Consider the following 23,865-nt stretch of genomic DNA (forward strand, 5'->3'; position numbering starts at 1 on the left):
AGCCCTAAATATCAAACCTGACATGTGAAGTTACCTCACTGCCAGCCTGCCATTTGAAGCTAACCCCTTAACACAAATATACAATACACTGTGTTCACAATCAACCCCTTTGTTAGAAGGCTAAAGGACATACAGTTGTGTGGAATGCATGTGGGCATTGCTGGTGTACAACCATTAAATGTTGTTGCCTGTGCAAATGATGTTACTGTCGTGGGACCTGATGAGGCGCAGGTGGTGGTCACAGAGATACAACAGTATTCAGAGGCTTCCAGCTCCAAGATAAGCCATGAGAAGTGTGGAGCTGTCTGGATGTGCAGAGAAGGTGAAAACTTTGCACTCCTGGACGCCTTCCCACAACCCCAGCAAGAAATCAAAATTTTAGGCATCAGATTTGGTCCTGTGATTAAGGTCTTTCAAACTGTTAGAGCAAGCTGGAACATGCTAAAACAAAGATAGCAAGCTGGAGAGATGGAGGCTTTCTTATAGGGAAATGATTGACTTGATTAAAACCTGCTTATGTTTTTGTATGTAAGCTTAATTTGCATTTTGTCAGCTTCTATTCATTGCAGGTTTTAAAGCTGTTTTTTCCAGATGTTATTTGAAAACAGAATGAACCTTGTTAAGCAGAATGTGACTTACATGTCTAAGAAGGAGGGTGGCCTAGGGATGGTCAACCCATTGTTGTTCTATTCTCTTCTTTTCATAATAAGTAATAATTTTGGTAACATGCTGGCTGAGAACCCTTCCAGACGGGATGCTATTTGAAGCTAACCCCCTCACAACACATATATACAGTGAGCATCAAAAAGCACAGATTGTTTAAACTCACAACTTACTGAAACCATGCCTGAATAAGATTGTAAACACATCTTACATGCTGGTTAACCACCTGGGCGTTACACTGAGGTCTAGATTTCTGTTCCAAAAGCGTTACACTGTATTTTATGATATTTTTTTTTTAAATTGTAGACCTGTAACTTACAGAAATATGTCCGAACAGGGTTCTAGTAGATATCCTGAATATAAAAAATGTTTGAAACACACAATCATGTAAAAAAAAAAAAATTAGCTTAAACAAGAATACATAAATAAATGAAAAATACTGAAAATGCGATAATTCGGTATACTGTATAGTAATCTATTTTTCTAAAACACCTCCCTAGTGTCCGTCACATACCTATAGACAAAACCACATAAATATATTTTCTAATATTTTGTATTGAATTGGATACAGGACTTTGTATTCAATCCAATACAAAATGAGAACAAAATTCAAACTCTCATTTTGTATTGGATTGAATACAAACTCCTGTATCCAATCCAATACAAAATGAGAGTTTGAATTTACCAATTACATACTTTGTATTTATTTTGAATTATTTTGTATTGGATTGGATACAGGAGTTTGTATTCAATCCAATACAAAATGTGTTTGAATGACTTTCAGTTTGAATTTCCTGCACATGCGCCGACGTCATCGTATGCGCCGACGTACACGCACGGAGGGAGAAGAAGCCGAGAGGACACCCGATGCTGGAGGACGACGCTGGAACACGACGATGGATGATCGCAGCGGGACCAGGTAAGTGATCGATAAACCCTATTTAATGTACAGCGCTGCGTAATATGTTGGCGCTATATAAATCCTGTTTAATAATAATAATAATAATAAACCCGAACTTTTTTCACTGTTATTTAATACAGTGAGAAAAGTTCGGGTTTATCGATAATTGTAACTTTTTGAAGCCTGTACCAAGCGGGCTTAACGGTTAGGTGGGTAAACACTATATATAGTTATACTGTTTTGAAATAATCGAAAAGTATGCAAAATTTTTTTTGACCTACAAAGAAACAACTGATTGTCTCCAACGTACTTGAGCATGTTGTGAAAAGCTTCTTATTTCAGTAGGAAATTATTACTAAAATATTTTTTTTCAATAATAAAACAGAAATAGACGGTATAAAATAACAGTATTGTAAAAATAATAGACTTTTCAAGTGGCCTGTCAGCTCTACAACAACAGATGCTGTTCAGATCATTTCTTACAAATCACCTGCTTCATCATTCACCTGTTCATAGGGCAACACCAACAAATAAATACAGCCTTGTTCTAAACAAGGTACTAACTAAGGAATTGCCCACACCAGCCCATGAAATAGCATTTGAGTCTATTATCCAATTAGTTTTGAGCCCCTGAAATGAAGTGATTGTGTTAAAAAAAGGCTTAAGTTCCTCACATTAATTGTGGTTGTAGCACAGAACCCCTGATCAAGTAGGATTCATAAATGGCAGACAGGAACCTGATGCTACTAGACGTATTCTAAAATCCCTTTTTTGCCCACTTCCAGAAACTAGAAAGCAGTCAATATAATTCACTGAGGGCTCCCTAGAACTGTGCTTGAAAAAAAAGAAACTTTTTTACTTACCGTAATTTTCGTTTCCTGGTTAGCTCAATGACAGCACATGACGGGTTTCCACTCCCAATCTCAGAACTGGATAAATGTAGGGCGGTCCATACTCTAGTGTTCTGTAACTAGCCCTCCTAAAAAAGAGGGTGGGTATTTATATGCTTACATGGAACTTATCAACACAGCCCATTGTCAGCTCAACTGACCCCAGGGCTTGGTGCTAAGGAAAACCTTGAGACGAAGTCGCACAGTTTGTGGTTTGTTGAGGAATTTCTGATGTAAAGGTTATTTATTGTTGACTACTGTCCTTAAAAAGGCAAACATCATAGGATAAAGACTTGAAATTAAATATATTCAGCTGACATGGTCATGCCCATTCTCAGAGGAACCTATTTTTCAAGGAGAATAAAACCGTATCCTGGCCACCCCAGTTACTAGGTCTGTGTGAGAAGAAGAAAACTCTTCTCAAAATGTATCATCCACCCAAATTCTTTAATTGAGATGATGGGATTTCTTATGGCCCAATGGGAAAATATTGTCTAACTATTGATAGATAAAAATTACTTTTTGACATAGAGAGGCCAAACCTTCCAAAATGACTTTCGTAAGAAACTCTGGATGACATGAATAACGTGAAGGTTATACAAGGATTGCATGCAAAGCAAGGAATTTCAGAAAGTCTTGATGTGGAAGAACAGGCAAGTAGGCATCTAATTGATGGAAAGAAACTAATCCATTGGCAGAACCGCTTGAAGGAGGACTTAGGGAGGCTTCAGTTCCAAGGATTTGCTATTTGATTCATTCAACTGGTTCATATCTATGACTGACTAAAATGATCTGTTTATCTGATGATTTAAGGTCTATACTCCTTGAAACATTACAAAAAAGATATGACATAGTGAAGGGTCAGTTATTTTACAACAGGAAGCATTTATACTGGAACCTTAATGGCAGGATTACCAGGTAAGAGACACCATTGTAATGTATACACTTGAGGAGATAAGACTGAAATTCCTGCCTACAGGAAATACAAGCAATTTGGAAAAAAATGCCAGTGTATTGTGATTATTGTAAGAATTAATGGTAGTTAAATCCATGGTGTTTTATATTCTAGATATAAATAGAATATATGTTTATATAGAATATGGTGTATATTCTAGATTTTAAAATCACTTTGTTTTTATATGTAACTGTCTCTCTGTGGATATAAAGTATAAAAAAAAAATCAATGGTGTGATTGTGGGAATTAATAATGCAGATTTTATGCAATAACTGTACAAATATTAAAAAGTCACTTTTAATTGCTTCAAGAGTTGTTATCCCTTTCACTATTGCAGGCAAACACCTTGTACACAAATGGTGCCTTGTCACTTGAAGGGCTGTTATCCTTTTATAGTTTATCCTTGAGTTTAGACATATTCCATACAAATGGAGTGTTGTCACTATAGAGTTTATTAATCCTTAAACTTTCGCAGGTACATTTGACTACCAGTATCTTCTATTTAGGAAAACCTACAATTTTTTTTTTCTAGCAACTCTTTTTAGCACATGAGTTTTAGTCCCTTGTTATTGGGTATAAACTGGAATTGAAAGTACATTTTGATAAATATATTTGCCAGCTGCCAGACTCTCCTTCAGCTGTCAGTGCTTAGTAAACACACTACCTGGCTATGCTTTAATGTAGGCAGCTGAAACCAGGGGTCCAAGCTTACAACCTTGTTTGTCCTTTTTTTACACACAGAACCATAAGATTCTCTAGTGAGCTGTATCTATAAAAGGTGTTTCCCACATGGCCTGGTTCTTTACACTAGGTGAATCAAATTTTGATTTTTAGCATTTAGCAGAGAGACATTCTCAATTGTCAGCATTGCAAATAAACATTGTTTAACGATGGTTCCTTAGCCCAGAGCCTAAACAGATCTACTTGTATCATTCAGAGGTGTGAGATTTGCAGCAAACACAGTGCTTGACAGGCTCAGTGCACTCCTGACTATAATACAAGAAAGACCTGAACATGAGCTGTTGTGTGTCTGCACACAGTGCTCCTGTAGCAAGTCTGCTCCTTTAGGGAAAAAGTATTTGTTCACATATTGGGCAAGATTTGTTAAAGCTCTCCAAGGCTGGAGAGGATAAACTTTCATCAGTGAAGCTGGTGATTCAGAAAACCTGGAATCAAATAGTAAATGACTTTTAGGAAATCCATTCCAGGTTTGATGGATTACCCAGCTTTACTGATGAAAGTGTGTCCTCTCCAGCCTTGGAGAGCTTTAATAAACCAGCCCCATTGTGTCTGTGGCTCCACATACTAGAATCCCATGGCATACATAAAAGATATAAAACTTTCATTGAGGTTTCTCATTCCCAGCATACCCATTAGGCGGATTGCAGGATTCACATTATGATCCAAACATATAGAGAGATTACCATACCTCTGAGGCACAGATGGAGTGTGTGTGAAGATTTGTTGCTTAAATTCATCAAGCATTATACCATGCCCTGAGGGACCAGCAGCAGGGTTTCCCTCTAAGGTGACCTTTAGCAGTCATACATGGGGAACTTCACCTGGACGGTGGACAGCCAGAGATTTACTCCAGCCAGGTAGGTGGCTATACCAGTGCTGAGAGTGCACAGGAGGAAAAAAGAAGGAACATTGGGGTTATGGACCCCCTTGAATGTATCTATTTAGTTTCTGAGAGTGGGAGTGAAAAGGGATTAACCGGTCCTGTGTTGACATGGAGCAGTAAGAATATTTTGTTTTTTCAGGATGGGTGCTTACTGCTATTTTAGCCTTGTATTCCATTCCTTCTGCTAAAGTATATGTTATTGGTGTCTTCGCTGATAGCTTCAATATTATTAGCGGTACACGCCAGGGTTGTCCCCTATCTTCCCCCATTTTCACACCTTTGAAAGAACCCCTAGCTGAATATATCCAATTGGATGAAAATGTTTCTGGCTTAAAAGTTTTAACTCAATGCATTAAAATTAGCCTCTTTGCAGACAACATAATTTTATTACTTACCAAACCTCACATATTTTTTCTTGCATATTTAATATCCTCAGTGATTTTAGCTCTATTTCCTATTACAAACTTGTTACCCATAAGTGCTAAATCCTTCACTTATTCATCCCGCCCACTAACAAAACACGATTGACAGCATTATACCCGCTCATCTGGCAAACATCTAATAAAATTTTAGGTATCCACCTCCCTAATAATCTCACACAACTATTTCAACTCAACCTCAAGCCATTACACCATCTTCTCCCCACAGATTTAAAACATGCTTCCAAATTAGATTTCTGCATCTCCGGTCGCAGTGAGGTATTTAAAATGATTACCCTTCCCAAAATTCTCTATTTATTCTGCATTATATTTTTTTCACTCCCCTCATACAATCTATCCAACTACAAACAATCTGTTAATACATTCATCTGACAATCCAAACACCCTAGATGCTCCATTACCCAATTGATAAAACACAAATGTACTGGAGGACTTGAACTCCCATACCTACCAGCAAGTGGCACTTCTTGATCAATTAAGATTCTGGTGGAATCCTCCCCTGGGTAAATTATGGGTTCACAGTAAATCTCACTTACTCTATACATCCTCTCGGCCCCTTGTCCTTCCCGCATGTTTATTACGCATCACCCCTCCTAGACCTTCCTATCTTATCCCATGCACGCAGCTTTTGACACATAGATACAATGGTAAGTTGAAGAGGTATAACTCTCTTCTGAACCACATATTTCACAACCACTCAACTCATTCTTTTCACTTCAAACTGAATTTAGTCTAGCTCCCCATGATTATTTTAATTATGTCTAATTAAACCATTTTCTTTTCCCCTACCTTACTTCTATCCCAAATTTTAATCCTAAGCGATTTCTTTATTTTTAGGAAAACTAAGAAAAAAGTTGAGGAATTATGATGTTTTGTTGTTTTTTGCTTTGTTGTTATTGATATTGCTTAATTTCAATGTTTATCAGATCCTAACCAATAATACTACTTTCATTAAGTCCTCTGCCATCTTGAACTGAGCTAAACCTACTGTATATTCTCTGGATACCCCTTTGCAGGAAGCGGTATCTACAACTAATAAAGCTACCAAATGTTCCAATCATTGGGAACTCCAACAACTTTTACTATATAGGTCAGTGGTGCCCAACCTTTTTTCATCCGGGGGCTGGTGTTGACATTGGTATAAAACAGGTTCTTAGTACTACATCTTCGGGGCTCTACATCTTCCCCCTCCTGAGAAATTAGGGTTCACAGAAGGTAAGTGGCCAGATATGTGTGATAGGGTAGCACAGTATGACAGGTATAGTTTTTCTGTGATGTGATGGTGCTTCAGCAATAAAATTTGGGGAGGAGTTAGCCACAAGAGCAACGCAAGACAACCAGCAGAGAGAGCAGAGTGGGAGAGATGAGGGCTGGATCTGACAGCTCCATAGGTGGGGCACCCATGCATAGGTGGTATCTCACCCCTTAAAACTTATCAAAAATTTACGCATTCCATTCTCCCCTCTTGTCAGAGGGGTTGTGGTGAAATTGGCCCTGGAGTTGTAAATCTGGAACTGTAAAACTTTGCGTTGCTTTTGGTCCCCCATTGTAGCAATATGTTATATGCGGTGTATGGTCTCTAGGGGTCTCACTACTGAGATACTGGTACAACTTTATTATTGCATCTCGTGTTGGTGGGAGTTGAGGAAGTAGTTCTATACATATGTATAGATTTATGTAATGGCAGCAGGAATGAACACCAAATAAAATTGTCTGCTACTAACTACTGTGTGTGAGCCTCTGGAGCAGGACCAACTAACAGAACACCCATCATCCAACTTGTTACAGAATTAGCCCATATCCTGATTCAACCATGCCCAAATTTAGCAATTATTCATTTGGGTATTCATCAAATGACTTTATCAGACAGAAACCCTATCGTTCATTTACTTATATCAGCTAAACTACAAATTTTAAGATGTTGAAAAAGATCCCCCTTCATTGACTTGCATTTTTACTGACGTCAACCTCATGAACAAATGTCTGCACTTAAACAGTTTATTATACATAATTATTTGCAGGACTGGAATGTTTGGTTAGATAAACCCCTACTTCTTATTAACTGATGACTACTCCTATGGGTTTTTTTTAGCTATATGTTTTCTTATAGTAATATGCTGTCATTATTATCATTATATGGTTTGTATAATTTTACTCCCTTTTTTAAGGGATGTCTTCTTCAAACATATACACTATACTTTGGATGTTACTTACTCTTTTTGACTTCCTTTGTGAGTCTTTCCTACACTTCCCATTAAACATATCCATGACAACTTTACAAGACCTTTAATCAGGTCTGCAACAACTGCTGGTTTCAAAGGTGCCTACTGCAGATGGTGGAGTAGTTCACCCATTCTGTCATTGTACCTAATTGCTTAACCTGACTGACTGCTGACACCACCAGGGTGTGACAATCATTGCCTTTTAGTGCCTTTGGCTCACATTGCAATTAGGGATAGTTATGGGGCAAATTATTGAGCATTATGCATAATTATGGGGCAAAATAAATTTGGTACAGCCAGCTGCAGGAACCCAGGGATATTTTTAGTTGTCTGCAAGATGGAATTCTGACAAGCACTGTAAGTGAACATTCTTTCCACTGGCTACCCATGTTGGAGATATTTCCCACTGGGTGCCAATGAGTTGGTTTTAGAAGGGGTTCCCTAAAAGGTTCAAAAGGTTTCTCTAGGGTGAAAATGGGATATATTAAACAGCTTCTCTGTATCTGTATCAGCTATCTGTACCGTCCTTGAAAATTTTCAGGTGTAGCATGATATTTACCAGTTCTTCATACACAGTTGTAAAACAAAAGGGGGGGATATAAGCAGTATAATGCACTCTTTTTTCGTTTTCTACATTGACCTATTTTAAACTGTTTCAATATCCTGACGCTTATATAGAAATGTTTTGCTATTGTGAATACTTTGAACATTTTGAAAAAAAAAATGTGTTAAGTCACATCCTGTTCACATTTAACTTACGAATATTATCTGTGTTTTCCCTCACAATGTCTGTTTTTAAGAGATTATCAGCCAATACAAAAGCTCCTTCTTCAACGGTGTCAAGAAGCATGGTGGCTGCTCGCAGCTGGTCCTTTGCAGTCAGATCTTGCCATGCATTCTGAGCTTGTGGTTGGAGGAGATTGTTAACAGTCTCAACCATTGCCTACAAAGTAGAAAACAAACAATAATTGGGGTTACTAAAAGCCTGAACAATCAAAAGCATCAGCAGTTAAATGTACTGCCATACATGAGTATGAATATACATGAGTAAACAAAGCAAGAAGCCTATATGCAGCTTTGTATTAATAACTAACCTAATAAAATGCATATACTGTATATTCGTAGGGGTGAACAGTTAAGGGTGTTCTTCTCCTGTGTCACTGTCTGTATTCATCTGTCATTTGCAACCCCTATTTAATATACAGTGCTTTGTAATATTTTGGCGCTATACAAATCCTGTTTATTAATAATAATAATAATAATAATAATACATTTACACAATATATATATATATATATATATATATATATATAGTAAGGGGTTAAGCTCAGGATCGCCTTTGCTGGGGTCAAAGGACACTTGTCTGGTTCATCCAACTCAGACCACACAGTGAAGTTTAAGTGTTAAGCTGACTTGTAGTCAGGTTTATTTAAAGGTTGGGGATAAAATAACAAAAATAGCAAAAAAAAAACCTCGCCTGTCCGGCACTTTCTATACATCCAACGTTCCTATCAGCTGGAGGGCTTCTCCCTGTCAGCTCCAAACAAAGCTTTCAGCAACCTTGTACTCAAGTCTGAGTTCATTCACACAGTCCAACTTTCTGGGTTCCACAGGCAGACAGAGCTCCTCACAGACCGTCTGTCTGCGCCTCCAAACAGAGCTCTCCCACACAGTCCACAGTCTCCAAGCCAAGCTGAGGCTGCACAGACCCCTGTCTGTGTCTCTCCAAAATTAGGCTCCTGACTGAGCTCCTGGCTCTGGGTTATAACCCAACCCTCAATGCTGCTTGATTAATTACCTCGCAGGTGAGTTTTCCACCTGCTACTTCACATAGGAGAGGAATCTTGGGCAAATACACCTCACATAAAAGAGGAATCCTGGGCAAATATATCTCCCTTCCACCTCCAATCCTGCATTGGTGTCACATATCCCCCCCCCTCTGCTCAGGACCGTGGGACTGAGCAACTGAAACCAACAAACAGTGCACAGGTGACAACGCCTCTGCGTTTACTTGTCACTCTGCCATTCTCTCCCTGTTCAGGTCCATCCACTTCAGAGGGGCGTGATCAGTGACTAACTGAAACTTCCGACACAACAAATAATATTTGAGTGATTCTAAAGCCCACTTGATGGCCAAACACTCCTTCTCATGCTTATTTAGTTTCAGACTCAAGTAAAGCACGGGATGCTCCTCTCCATTCATATTCTGTGACAACACTGCCCCTATTCCTGAGTTAGAAGCATCTGGCTGTGCCAAAAATTCATTTTTTTTAAGTCAGGGGTCATCCATACTGGTTGGGAACAAAGAGCCCGCTTTAGAGTCTTAAACGCCTCCTCTGCTTCATCATTCCACTTTATCATCACTGACCCTCTTCCCTTGGTGGGATCAGTTAAGGGAACTGCTATAGCAGCAACATTGGGTATGAAGCGTCTATCATAGCCAGTAATCCCTGGGAATGCCTTCACTTGTTTCTTATTTACAGTCTCAGGCCAGTTCTGTATGGCTTCACTCTTAGCAATTTGGGGCTTGACTACACCTCCCCCAATAATGTAACCCAAGTACTTGGCTTCTTCTACACCAATGTTACATTTCTTGGGGTTCACAGTCAACCCTGCTCTCCTCAAATCATCCATCACTGACTGTACTTTGAGTAGGTGTGCCTCCCAGGACTTTTCAGAAAAACCCCTCTGTTCTGAGCGACCAGCTGTCTGTCTTTCCTTTTCTAGGCAAAACACACCACTAACAGACTTTGTAAGAGCAGTATCACCACCGCTGCTCATTTTGCACACCGCACGGCTCCCAAGCACACTGGCGATGCTTCCATTTACAACAGATTTGGTCATCTCCTCACTGCCATACACTGCTGTCTTGGTCTTATCAACCATTCCAATTATTCTGTGAATCACCGCATCTTTAGCGCCAACAACAGCCTTTGTGGCAGTAGTTACACTTTTGTCTCTTGGTTTTTCGCAGAATGCACATTTTCCTGGGACCACCCTGTTTGAACCGAACATGACAGACATAGCAATCATATAGCTTGTCCCCAGAACGAGTTCTTATGTGCCTCTGCATGTGACAATCCAGTTTTGAGCTTCTGGGACAAGTATAACTGCACTGATCCCGTTGGAACGTTTTCTTCACACTTTTCTTTTCAACTTTTGTCTGTTTTGGAGGCTTCCTATTTCCATGCACATTTCCAGCCTTTCCTTCCACTGGGGTAGCAACTCCTTCCCCAACCTGCTTCTGAGTATCCTGTTCATCAGGCACAACAGTGACGGTTTCTTCCCTCTTTACTTGGCCTAATTTACGAAACTCTTCCCGCACCTTTTGGCAAATACGGACAGCTTTTCCACTCTTTACTCCGCAAAATTTATTAAACTCTTCCCACACCTTTTGGGAAACAGGGACAGCTTTTTCAGTCTTTACTTCGCTTAATTTACTGAGCTCTTTTGCACCTTTTGGGAAACAGGGACACTTTCATTGGCTTCTTTGGACTGTTCTATCTTCTCCGGGATGTGTGGAATAAGCCCCTTCAATTCATCCATTTCCTTCAGAATTTTCCCAGTGAAAACATTTGTAGCTTTTTCCAACTGCTCTTGAAGTAGAGCCCCTCTTTTCTCTAGGGCTTCAGTAGACGGTGTGAAGTGAGATATGGCACTATCCTGCTTGCTACTGTACTGGTAGGCCAAGCCCCGTTGCAGAGTGCCAACTTCTTCCTCTTTCTCCTTCCTCAGCCACCATTGGCTCAGCTTCTTCATCCAGCCCTTCAGGCTGTTCTTTTGTCTCAGCTGAAACAGGATCCCATCCATAAGCTTGGACTTCAATAAAAGGAAACTTTTCCCTAGCCAACATAGGCACCCATTCAGCAGCTTCCATCTCAGAGGATATAGGAACACCCTCATCTGCTTGCCCCTCAGTCAGCCTGGAAGTATCCTTGTCAGTCACTACAGGAATACTTTCTTCAATTCCAATCTCTGTTAACACAACGATACTTTCTTTAGGCTTTACTGCACATGAGACAGGGACACTTATTTCAGCATGCACTTCTTCACCTGAGACCACTGTACTTGGGACATCACCTCTGGATTCCTCCGGTCCCTCACTAGCTGCATCCGAAACAAGGCTGGCAATTTTCTCTTCTTTAGACTGATCACCATCTTCCTTATTTTGACTCTCTTGCTGCTTGGGCCATTTCCCCTTATCATAAATAATTTTCTGTACTCCTTGAGCCTGTTCCATATGTTCCTTAACCATTGGCATGACTGCTGATATCCTGTCCTTGTCAATACTTCTATTCCAGGCACGTCTTACTTGGCGGGTTGGTGATGAATTATTACCGCTAGAAGAGCTGGTACTGTAGTCACTACTGCCACTACTACTGCTGCTACTACTACTGGAGCTCCTTGATTTTCTAGCAGACCTTTCCTTTACTTCCTTTTTAGGTTCAAGCACAGGTATAGCCTCAAACTTTTCCTTATCACTTGCAATCTCAATGTTCTCTTCCTGTGGAGCTGGGGGAGGACTGCAGCTAACTTTTAAACCAACTCTGTCCTCTTCATTCTCAGGCTCTGATGCAGACTCATCTAGGTCTCCTGCCATAATAGAAACAGTAAAAGGAGGGGAGCTTTCTGCCAATACCTCAACTACCTCTCCTAATGAGGAATCCTCTAATGGTTCTGGGCCTATATCAGAGGCTGTCAATATCTGCAGTGCACCTCTTTTTAGTTCCAACCTGGACTCCCAAAATTTCAAAAGATGTGGAAAATCTCTCCCAAGAATACCCGCATGCGTTAGTGCTGGGACTAATCCAACTTTATGAAGCACTGACCCATAGGGAGTTGTAATATAAGCAAGGGTTGTCTGGTATTCACATTTATCCCCATGCACACAAGTCACAGTGAACATATCTGAATTACTGTCCCTGAGTCTAGCGGCGCAGTCACACTTTGATCATTTACATTTAATTCACACAACTGTTTTTCCGCGTTGTCTGAACTGGCCGCAGTACACACCACCTGCGCAGACATAGACATGCAGTTTTTCAGAAAGGCAACATCACATTTCATATGTTTAGTAGTCATAGGACAGTTCACTGCAATGTGTTCCAACTCCTTACACCAGAAACATCTTCTAGGCTCTTTGTTTAGTCCAAAACTATACATCTTGTTATATACCTTGGGCTTTCCTGTGCCCACAGTCTCATTATCCTCTTTACTTAAAGTCTTCACATTTCTCCCAGCTCCCTTAGGCCCCAGAACAGTCTTACCAGGAACTCTTGAAATCCATGGGGTTGAGGGCTGAGAGTCCTTTAGAAAATCCTCAGCTGCACAGTATCCCTCCACCAGATCCACAAGCTGCACCACTTCCTGCAAGACATGGCGTCTTTTATTTGTGGCCTCCCTCAGGGTGATTAGCTGTGCAGACAGTAAGCGGTTGGCTTCTTGCTGGATTGCATTTGTTCGCCGTTGTTCTCTGGTTGCCTCCTGCTGAGCTGCCGCAGACTGTATCAGGGCCTTTACCACGTCATCCATTTTCAGACATTTAATGTGTTGCCTGCATCCTCCACCACTTGTAAGGGGTTAAGCTCAGGATCGCCTTTGCGGGGGTCAAAGGACACTTGTCTGGTTTATCCAACTCAGATCACACACTGAAGTTTAAGTGTTAAGCTGACTTGTAGTCAGGTTTATTTAAAGGTTTCGGACAAAATAACAAAAATAGCAAGAAAAAACCTCGCCTGTCCGGCACTTCCTATACATCCGACGTTCCTGTCTATCAGCTGGAGGGCTTCTCCCTGTCAGCTCCAAACAAAGCTTTCAGCAACCTTGTACTCAGGTCTGAGATCATTCACACAGTCCAACTTTCTGTGTCCCTGGGCAGACAGAGCTCCTCACAGACGACTGTCTGCGCCTCCAAACAGAGCTCTCCCACACAGTCCACAGTCTCCAAGCCAAGCTGAGCTGAGCCTGCACAGACCCCTGTCTGTGTCTCTCCAAAATTAGGCTCCTGACTGAGCTCCTGGCTCTGGGTTATAACCCCACCCTCAGTGCTGCTTGATTAATTACCTCGCAGGTGAGTTTTCCACCTGCTACTTCACATAGGAGAGGAATCTTGGGCAAATATACCTCACATAAAAGAGGAATCCTGGTCAAACATATCTCCCTTTCACCTCCAATCCTGCATTTGTGTCACTATATATATATATATATATATATATATATATATATATATATATATAAACATTTTTTTCAGATGCTAAAATATTTAAGGTTCTATCTAGCCAGTTTTAAGTCCAACTCATTTAAGCAGAACTAAACTCAGTGGGTGGTGAGCTTCTGCCATACGCACAGCATACTTAGCAATGACCATACTTACCAATACAACCATATTAACTAACTTCCTGGCTCATGTCTCCTACCTTTTGGTGTTTTTTGTTTTTTCACTTTAAGTCTGCCTTAAGTGTTTCAGGCAATACAATACACAGACACCTTTTATATTACTATACACCTTTTAGATTGAGAATAAATAAAAAGTACCATGTTGACTACCAACTAAGTCACGTATTATGGCATTTTAGATACATAATGTGTTTTTTTTTTGTTTTTTTTTTGTTTTTTTTAATTTCTGTGTGTTATTTTTAGATGTGTTCAGAAAGTTTGGAATTTGGAATGCTGTGCTCCAAACCATTAAAAACATAATTCTAGTAAATTGCGAGGTTAACCATGTATAAAGTGTCATTCATTCATAGTTATATCCCAAAGCTGAATTTACACTGTTCTATATGAATTAAAGCACAATGACATGCATATGCATAAGTGTGAATGGACCCATACCAATTCCTTTTCACAAAAAACTGCAGTGCAGACGTGAACCAGCCATGGAGGAAAGAATAGTATTTCTACTTGACATGTATCTCTATGCAGCAAAATAATTTAGTATTTTGCTACATGAAAACAGAGATGTGGGCTTTTAGCATTTATGGGGATATCATTAAATAACAGCTCAACAAAAAAAAACATTTTTTTTCACTTGCCAAGGATTTTTTTAATATATTTTCTGTATTTCAGTTCTTCTGAATATAGAAATGACATCAGTTTCATGGAATTGGCTATAGGTTCTTGTAATACAGGAATCAGAATGGACAATTTTACCAACAACAAATGTTAACACAGCATATTATTATGAATCTTTATTTACATCAATGTTTTGCATTATAAATAATAAATATAGAATTATTTTCATGAAACTTTCATTTGCATTCTTTTTATTCATACATTTTCTTTTTTTTACGGATATATGGGAAGCTTGGAATGAATATTATTCACGTATGCTGGCTTAAGATTCTGACCTTCATAGTGGATCTCTTCCCTCCCCCCCTCCTTTTGTTCCCCCCCCCCCCCCTTCCCTTTATTGTTTGTTCTTGACAAAAATTTGACAGTCTAGATAAGTCTGCTTTTGTGATAGTTATATTGAAATGTATTGAAAAATTGTTGCTTTTCTATTGTATTGTTGTCCACAGCAATTTTGGACCTTTAGTCCCATTTACACTATAAAACTAACGGGCCCTTTCTGCCTGGTTGGGATTTTCCATTCCCCCACCACCTTTCCTAGTCCCTTCCTCCCTTTTTCCTCCCATCAAAATTACTCTCTATATTTCATTTCACATATGCAAAATCATTCATAACTTCATACTTTTTATATATATATATTTATCTAATCGCTGCCTTTTCTGCTCTCAACTGACTTATGTGTATCCAGAGATATATATAAATACTGCTGTTTTGCTGTACTTCAGAATAAGAATCCTTTTTTGATCATTTAGGGTTCCCCTTCTGTTTTGTTTTATCCTTTTCCCTGATATCCAATAACACCCAACCTGGGGATATTCCCTGTTCCTATATTTTTTGGGGCCTGGTTATATTTTATCCCTGGACACAGCTGATATGCCCCCCAATATCAATTGGTTACTATTTAGTTACATTGTTTAATGTGTTTGTTTTTCTATGGTTCTTTTCTTGTCTATGTGTTTTCTTTCTTCTTTCATTTTTGCTGGTACCTGGGGGATATTTACCTCTATGACTAGAGCTTATGTTATGTGTCCTTAGAGAGAAGCTGAGGAAAGGGATTGGCATGTTCAGGCTGAGGTAATATCAGAATTAAATGAGGCTGCTAAAAAGGAAAGCCAAGCTTTTGGAGGGCAACTGTGGGGTAATCAGAGCAAGCCATTTTTTTTTGCAGAAGATGACCCGACATAAAGCCTTCCTCCACACCCTTAAACGCACTGCCCTGATAGGACTGGTATAAGGCGCCACTGGCCAGGCATAATTGCACCATTTCCGACAGGTGAATCAAAAGCATATTTTTTTTTGGCCCTGTAGGCTGACCAGGAATATGAAAAGCTAAAGCTAAAAATACTGTGCTATCTGGGTGTCACCATGCCTGTTCAGGCCCAAAGAGTTCATCGTTAGACATACCAACCTGAGAAAATCCTGATGTCCTAATGCATAATCCCTGACACGTAGTAGTAATGTGCGCTACTATGGACCGCTTACTGACAGCTCTGCCCCACAAATTGCAAAAGTGGGTTAGCTTTTCCAATCCAAAGAGAACCAGTCACTGCGATAACTGCTGTACTCCCTGGTGAGTGACACCTGGTTTCTGAGACTTTGACTGTTCACAGGTCCAGCAGGCAAAGGAGTTTCTCCTTAGAAATGTAGATGTGTTCTCAGTTTTGCATGGTTGTACACATGTTATTGAACATGATATTTTTTCTGACCCTCAAGCTTGCATTCAACTGAAGCCCTATCAGATCCCCGCAGGCAGTAGCTGATGAGGTCCAGCAAATGTTGGATCTTGGAATCATTGGAAGGTTGCACAGTTAATTGTGTAGCCCAATTGTACTAGTGCTAAAGCCTGATGGATCATTGCTATTTTGCAACGGTTTTCAAAAATTGAAGGAAATTTTGAAGTTTGATGCCTGTGTTGATAAGCTAATTGAAAGGTTAGGTACCTACCAGGTACCAGGTACCTACACTGCAGGGGCAGTGGCAATATGTCCGAATACCTTTCAGACTCCATGAGGCCCCAGCCTTCTTTCAGGGGCTAATGGATTAGATACTTTATCCACTCAAACACTTTGATGCTGCCTATCTAGACCAGGGGTGCCCAACAGGTGGATTGCAATCTACTGGTAGATCGCAAAGACAACGTGAGTAGATCGCAGAGCCCTGCCTTTCATAATAAACTCTACCCTGCACAGGAGTTATTAAGTCCAATTTTTTATTGCTGGCAGATCATTTTGACTTGGTCATTTTAAAAGTAGCTCGCATCACTGATCTAGACGATGTGGTGATATTTAGCAGTGATTGGGAGAGTCAACGTTTCAAGGTCCAGACAGTAAATTCCATCAGACAAGCAGGGCCATCAACCAACCCCAAAAAAATGTGCTTTAGGCCAAGAGGAAGCCCATTATCTGGGGTACATTATAGAAAATACAGGCCATCAAGAAGTGGCCTCAGCCCCATACACAAAATCAGGTGAGAACCTTTTTGGGCATGGTAGGGTATTACCAGAGGTTTATCACAGGTTTTGCTTGCATAGAAGCCCCTTTAACTGACTTTACCAAGGGGAAAGGCTCAGGGAGTATTGCCTTGACTCTACTGATCTGATCAGTGCTTCTGATTGCAGCGACGTTACACTGTGATTTCACCTCATTTCCACTTTTCCTCATCTCACCAGCATTCCCTCCTCAGAAGAATAAAAAACCCCAACTTCTGCTACTACTTTCAAAGCAACTACTCCTCTGCATCATAACATAGGATTTCCATACTTCTAACACCTCAATATCTAGTATTACTCTCAAATTAATGCTGATCTCTCTAAAGCACACCATACAAGGAGATCTATCTAAAATGCTTAGCAAGTTAGACTCCACTATACATGACCTAGGCAACTGGGTCTCATTTGTAGAATCATCTCTGGCGGATTTCAAAACAGCCCATATTCAACTAGTTGATACCGCAACATTAAATTCAGGAGTATCCCTAAAACAATTTCTCTACAAGAACTGATTTGCCTATAGACAGAGCACATCACCTCCCTAAAACTTCAACCTTATCAGATAAATTACCTTTTAATGTATTAGCTAAAATACACTTCTTTCATTTTAAGTAGCAAACTATGTAAAACGTTTCCTCAGATGCCTACAGATCTAACAGGTATAGCTCTATTTTTGGATCTTGAACTGATCTTGATAGGAACTTGCACCTCTGTCAACTTGCACCACAACATCCCATAGTGGGGCTATCCAGGTAAAGTTTTTACTATCTCCTCCATTAAAGCTGGCTTAAAATTATTTGAACAATGGGGCTTATTCCTCCTCCCCCTCCTCCTATGACAACATCACCCACTAAACTTACATTTCAATAAAACTAAGTTGACTACCATTTTCTACTATGCTCTTCCTACCTTTCTCCATAACAGGAGATGGGTCTACCATCTGGACATTACCACATTTTTAATCATCAGTACTAGGCCCCGACGGCACTCTATTTTATTGCTGTTTTTCTTTCTGGTATAATTTCTACAAACCCCAAAAAGCTAGCAGCTTTGCTGCCCATCAATTACTGATTTGCGTTTAGAATGTTTTTGTACTTCCCTATGTCCCAGTATGACCCCACTCCGGAATCACACTTTACCTACACCACACTTCAAGGATCGTACTTTATACTTCCTTAATCACTTTTCAATCACCCCAACACTTCTGTTCAATTCTCCCCTCCTCAAGGATCTTCCTTCATCAAAGAGAATTATTATTTGTTTCGTTTTTCTTAATATATGACTATACATACACTAAAAACTATACTTACACTAAATGTAAAGGGATTTAACAGTCCTTTTAATGCTGTGTGTATTCCGCAAATGCGTATCTAAACTGCTCCCAGACATTCTTCTAATTCAAGAATCGCATTTTTCAGACATAAATCCTCCTAAAATGAACATACCTGACTACTCTCAAATTTTCTTTGCTAATGCTGCTAAGAAAAAGTCTGGTGTTTTCACCGTTTTTAAAGATAACCTATCTCTTAACTATTTTTCTCACATATATGACCTCAATGGGAGATACCTGCTCCTTTTCAGCATTGTGGAGAACACAGAGCCCTGTATCCAGTGGGTAGCTGGAGGCTGGAAAGAAAAGAGCTCCACAAAACTATTGTCAAAGGAAATTCCCAGAGACTGTAAGTTGCCATATTTATGCTTATAGATTGATTTGTGCTTTTCTTTGTTTAGACTAGAACAGTAGTCACCACCAAGGGCTGAACTGTATGCTGAGCCACTACATGAGGTCCATCAGTGTGCCTAACATGGCCAGGCTGGACACTTATTCGCTCAGTAAGCAATGGAAGTTCTGTCCTGCCCAGCTTTTCCAGCATACCTTCTGAGTTGGTTTTCAGTGTGGCAGGTGACTCTTAATGTACAAAACATCATTCAGAAGATCACCACACTGAGTGCGCATACGCCCGCAATGGTGATGGACATCTAAGTCACGCAACTCTAAAACCGGTTTTCCCCCAGCAGAGACTTGACAGTGAAGGCTGTTTTCAGAGCGGGTCGCTTCACCTATTGCAAGGGAAGCTGCAAGCGATGGAAGGCAAGCAGACAGATTGTATTTCATGCTCACAGACCCCGCATCCTTCATCCAAGATGGTGGCGGTCAGACTCCCCGTGATGTCCTCTAAGGAGACAAGTAGGACCAAAGGGAAAGAAACAGGGAAAGGAGCTCAGGATTCTCCTCCAGCATCCCCTATTAGCTCTATATTACAGCCCTACTCACCTGATCTGGGGATCCGAACAACAGGCTCTCAGGCCATGCATTCCTTTAGCAGGCCCTGACTCCCCCATGCTAGAAGGAAGAGATCAGACTGCTACTCCATGCTTTACCTACAATAAGGATCCCAGTCTCCATCATCCTACTTCTCCACAGCAAAATCTCCTTACTGCTCCTATTTTTTTCTTATCAGACAGAGAAGGAAGATTGCTGGCTAAAACATCTACTGTAATAACGTCTGAGTTGAAACATGAGTTACAAAGTCTTGGCTCCAGATTAGATATGAAAAAGCAAAAAATGGATGACACCTTGGAAGGGTCAACCAAAATACCAAACGGATATCTGTGCCTAATATTCAGATTGAAGAATTGCAATTTAAAATCGATGTTCTAGAAAAACGCTCTCTCCGCAACAACTTCCGCATATGCGGCCTACCAAAATCTATCAAAAATGTCACACAGGTAGCCAAGCAATTCCTTCAGGATATGTTACCTGATATCTCAGAATCTGAACTATACATTCATAGTGGCTCCCAAACCACATGGTCCTGCAAGGGACATCAGTGTTAAGCTACACTACTTCTCCACCAAAAGAGGCCCTGATGCGATGGACAAGAAAACTTGGTGATTGATGGGTTTCCAGTGCAAATCTTTTCTGACATCACTCCATTCACGATCCAATGTCGCAGGGCCGTTAAGCCCCTCCTACAAGCCCCTATTTCTTACAAGATAAAATAAAGATGGGCTTTTCCATTATGGCTAATTTTTTATTGGCAAGGCAGAAGCCTCTTCTTTCCTTCTTTTGATGAAGGGGAAAAGCTACTCACTGATCTCAACTTGCTGTCCCACAGCTCACATGCTTTACATCCAACAGAGGACACATCCACCATGCTGTACCCACTTTGGCAAAAAGTGAAGTCAAATGTCAGAAGCACCCAAAGATCCACCTATCATCATTACCTTTTCTACTTGATCTACTGAGGGAAAAGGGACGGTTTTTCTATGTAGTCCCTTTTTTTTAATCCCCCCACATGTGGTGACATTGCTCTCTGTGACAATCTCTCAATCAGCATAAGTAAATGTGCTACCTTGTTCAAGATTTTGATATCTTTTCAACTGTTTCATTTTTGCAATATATTGAAGATTTCTTTTTTCTGATTTAATTGCTTAAATTTACCGTGATTGTTATAGTTGACAAAGTCAAGAAATTATCAAGAAATTATAATCTTCAAGGTTTTTTCTATTGTTCTAAATTTCCTTTTATTTAGGTTGTGAGCCTGATGGGCTGGAGGGGCCCCATATGCCCTCCGACATAGGGAATATTGCTCGGGTCCTGGATCATTTTTCTGGCCTGATCGGTATCTCCCTACACTTATGGAGCAATGTACAGCTTCAAAAGGTTGCAATTCACTGGGGGGGCAACCTCTTGGTTTGGGGGGAGGAGTGCCCCTCCAGGCTACAAGAAAGCTGCCATCAGATTGTATTGTTGTGTGTTAAGTTTGTTTAAACCCCCCCATGTCATTGTCCTCCTCTTCTTCCCCACTCTCCACCATCTGATGTCCTACTCCTAGAAAATTCCATAGGATTGGAATTTCTGCCCACTGCGAGATTGAATAACTCCATCCATGCTAACAAACCCAAAAAAGATAAAGAAGCTACTCCTCTTCAATTAGCAATTTTATCACATAATGTCCAGGGGCTTAATTCCACCACGAAGTGGTCTAAAGCTTTCCACTATTACAACTAATTAAAAATTGATATCCTTGCTCTACAGGAGACACACTTCTCTTGTGCTTCCATGCCACAATTTTTTTTCACAAGAATTATTCTCTGTATGGCAAATTCTGTCAAAAAATGTGGTGTGATACTTTGCTTCTACAGAAGGCTTAATTTTTCACTACAGGAAGCGTACAGAGACACTGGAGGTAGATATTTAATGATTCAAGGCAAGATTAAAGGCCAATTGATCACGGTAGTGACTTAATATGCTCTTAATGAGGGCAAAACTGCTTTAGGCATATATATATGCATACATTGCTAAAAGACATCGCCTCTAAATCACAGGGTAGTATAATTATTTTGGATGATACTAATTTAGCATTGGATCATGTTCTTGACAAAACAAATATATCCCGTTCTCGGGCCCCCCTTAAGCAAAGCCACAAATTGGCTTTGTTACTAAAAGATCAAAATTTTGTTGATATCTGGAGAGAGATTACCCCCTCTACGAAAGATTATACCTTTTATTCTGTGGCACACAAGCAATACTCCCGTAACAATCACATTTACTCTTAGTCAGTAAAGCCTTTTAGTCCTTCCACCCCCTGGTCAGATCATGACCCATTAGTTATGCATTTATTGGGCCTAAAAGGTAATCAGCCAGGCTTTAGATGGCGACCTAATGAAAGTCTAATTCAAGATCTTATTACTAAAATCCAAATAGAAAACTTGATCTCAGGTTTTTTTTCAAATCAATAGATCAGAGGACACCTCAACAACAAACAATTGGGAAGCTCATAAAGCTTACATAAGAGGGGAACTGATTAAAATAGGGAGTCATCGGAAAAAAGGGAGAGACCAGCAGATTAATTCCAAAACGCGTGAATATAATAAATTACAGTTCAAACATAAATCCAATCCCTCCTTTGACCTTAGACCCTAAATAGAATCCCTACAGACAGACATTAACATGTTACTCACAACTAGAGCTGAGAAATCTTTTAGAAAGCATGCCCATAAGTTCTACACCTGGGGAGACAAGTCTGGGAAACACTTAGTTAACAAGCTAAACCCGAGACCCAAGCTCCATGCTTTTCCAACAATCAGAACCTCGGAAGGTTCTCTAAAAATCCTAAAAAAAATTTGAAAGCTTCTACGGCAAATTTTATGGGAAACCTGATAGACAAAGCAGGGAAGGTTTTTACGTAATACCCAATTGCCACGCTTGAAGACTAAACATAAAAATTTGATGGAGAAACCTTTCTCCACTGAAGAGACCCCTAAAGTACTTAAACTTTTTAAAAAGTGCAGTACTCTTGATCTAGGTGGATTCTCCAATGCCTTCTTAGCTAGTTAGTTACTCATTTCATTGAGTTCTTTAATTTTCTCAGGGAAGGTAATCTTCTTCCCCCTGAAGCAAACCAAGCATATATTAGTGTCATCCCCAAACCAGGGAAGGATACAGCAAAAGTAGCAACTATCGCTTATAAATCACTTATAAAAATGAACGTCCTTCTCAGGATACCATACCTGTTCCATACATTGTCAATTCAAGTACCTCGCCAAACTCTACTTCATATGCAAAACAAGATTATGACGTTTATATGGAAACAAAGCAGGATCCAAAAAGCCACAATGTTTACACCCAAAAGTCATGGGGGCTTAGGGGTCCCAAATCTTGAACATTATTATATAACAACTCAAATAGCTCAAATTTCATGTTCACTTCCAACTACTCATCCTCAATGGGTCACTATAGAGGAACAGGCTTGTCTCCCCTTGTCTATTCCTTTTTTATACTGTGGATCAAAAAGCAATCTAGTAGTATCACTGGATGCCCTACACTCTAAATGCTAAACTATTTTCATCTTACGCCCCTCTCACTCCAATATAGAGAAACCCTGAGTTTTCCCCAGGTAGTACTTCAAGCAGGTGTCAATGGTGGCAAGATAAAGATTTTAGATGCATCAGAGACCTAATAGATGTCAGATCAATGTTTAGTTTTGAATACTTAACCAGCAAAAGGAAATTGCTTAAACATGAATATTTTCGCTTTAGACAGCTCAAATCTTATATCAGTGCTAAAATTAGACACGCTACTAAATCGATGTGCTACACTAAAGGCCAAAATACTCGATACTAAGGACCAAATACAAATTATATACACAGCCCTGGCTATTTCCTGGGAATTAAAAGAATGGTGCGAAGTAGCATACTCTCTGTCCAAGGTATCACTTAACTCTGCTTTACCTGAATCCAACTACAAAGTTTTGTTATGGTAGTACTGCCTTGCGTCCCTAACCCCCTCCCTCTCCAAAATCACCTCCCCAGACAAAGCTGCCACCATGTTAAACCACTCTCTTTCCCTGGCTTTGGATAATGTTGCTCCTGCCACATTCCGCTACCCTCGCCCTGCCAACCCCAGACCCTGGCTCAACAACCACACCAAACAGCTACAAAAGCCTGTTCGTGTAGCCGAGCGCAAGTGGAGGAAATCTGGCCTCAGCGCTGACTTCATGGACTACAAAGCCAAGCTACAAAACTTTAACACTGAGCTCACTGTCACCAAACAAAATTATTTCTCCGCAGTCATTTCCTCTCAAGCCTCCAACCCACGCAACCTCTTC

General features: G+C 40.1%; 1 protein-coding gene across 10 annotated transcripts in view; it reads right to left on the reverse strand.

Annotated features, from left to right (window-relative positions):
- ADGRL3 (adhesion G protein-coupled receptor L3) overlaps window positions 1-23,865 on the reverse strand; it is an 857,880-nt gene that overhangs the window by 391,792 nt on the left and 442,223 nt on the right. For all 10 annotated transcript variants that reach the window (XM_072404919.1, XM_072404923.1, XM_072404922.1 and 7 more), the window contains one exon: window positions 8,455-8,638. In XM_072404919.1, the coding sequence (XP_072261020.1) occupies window positions 8,455-8,638 (184 nt within the window). The remainder of the gene's footprint in view (window positions 1-8,454; window positions 8,639-23,865) is intronic.

Source organism: Pyxicephalus adspersus, chromosome 3 (genome assembly GCF_032062135.1).
Source record: "Pyxicephalus adspersus chromosome 3, UCB_Pads_2.0, whole genome shotgun sequence".
Taxonomy (NCBI): Eukaryota; Metazoa; Chordata; class Amphibia; order Anura; family Pyxicephalidae; genus Pyxicephalus; species Pyxicephalus adspersus.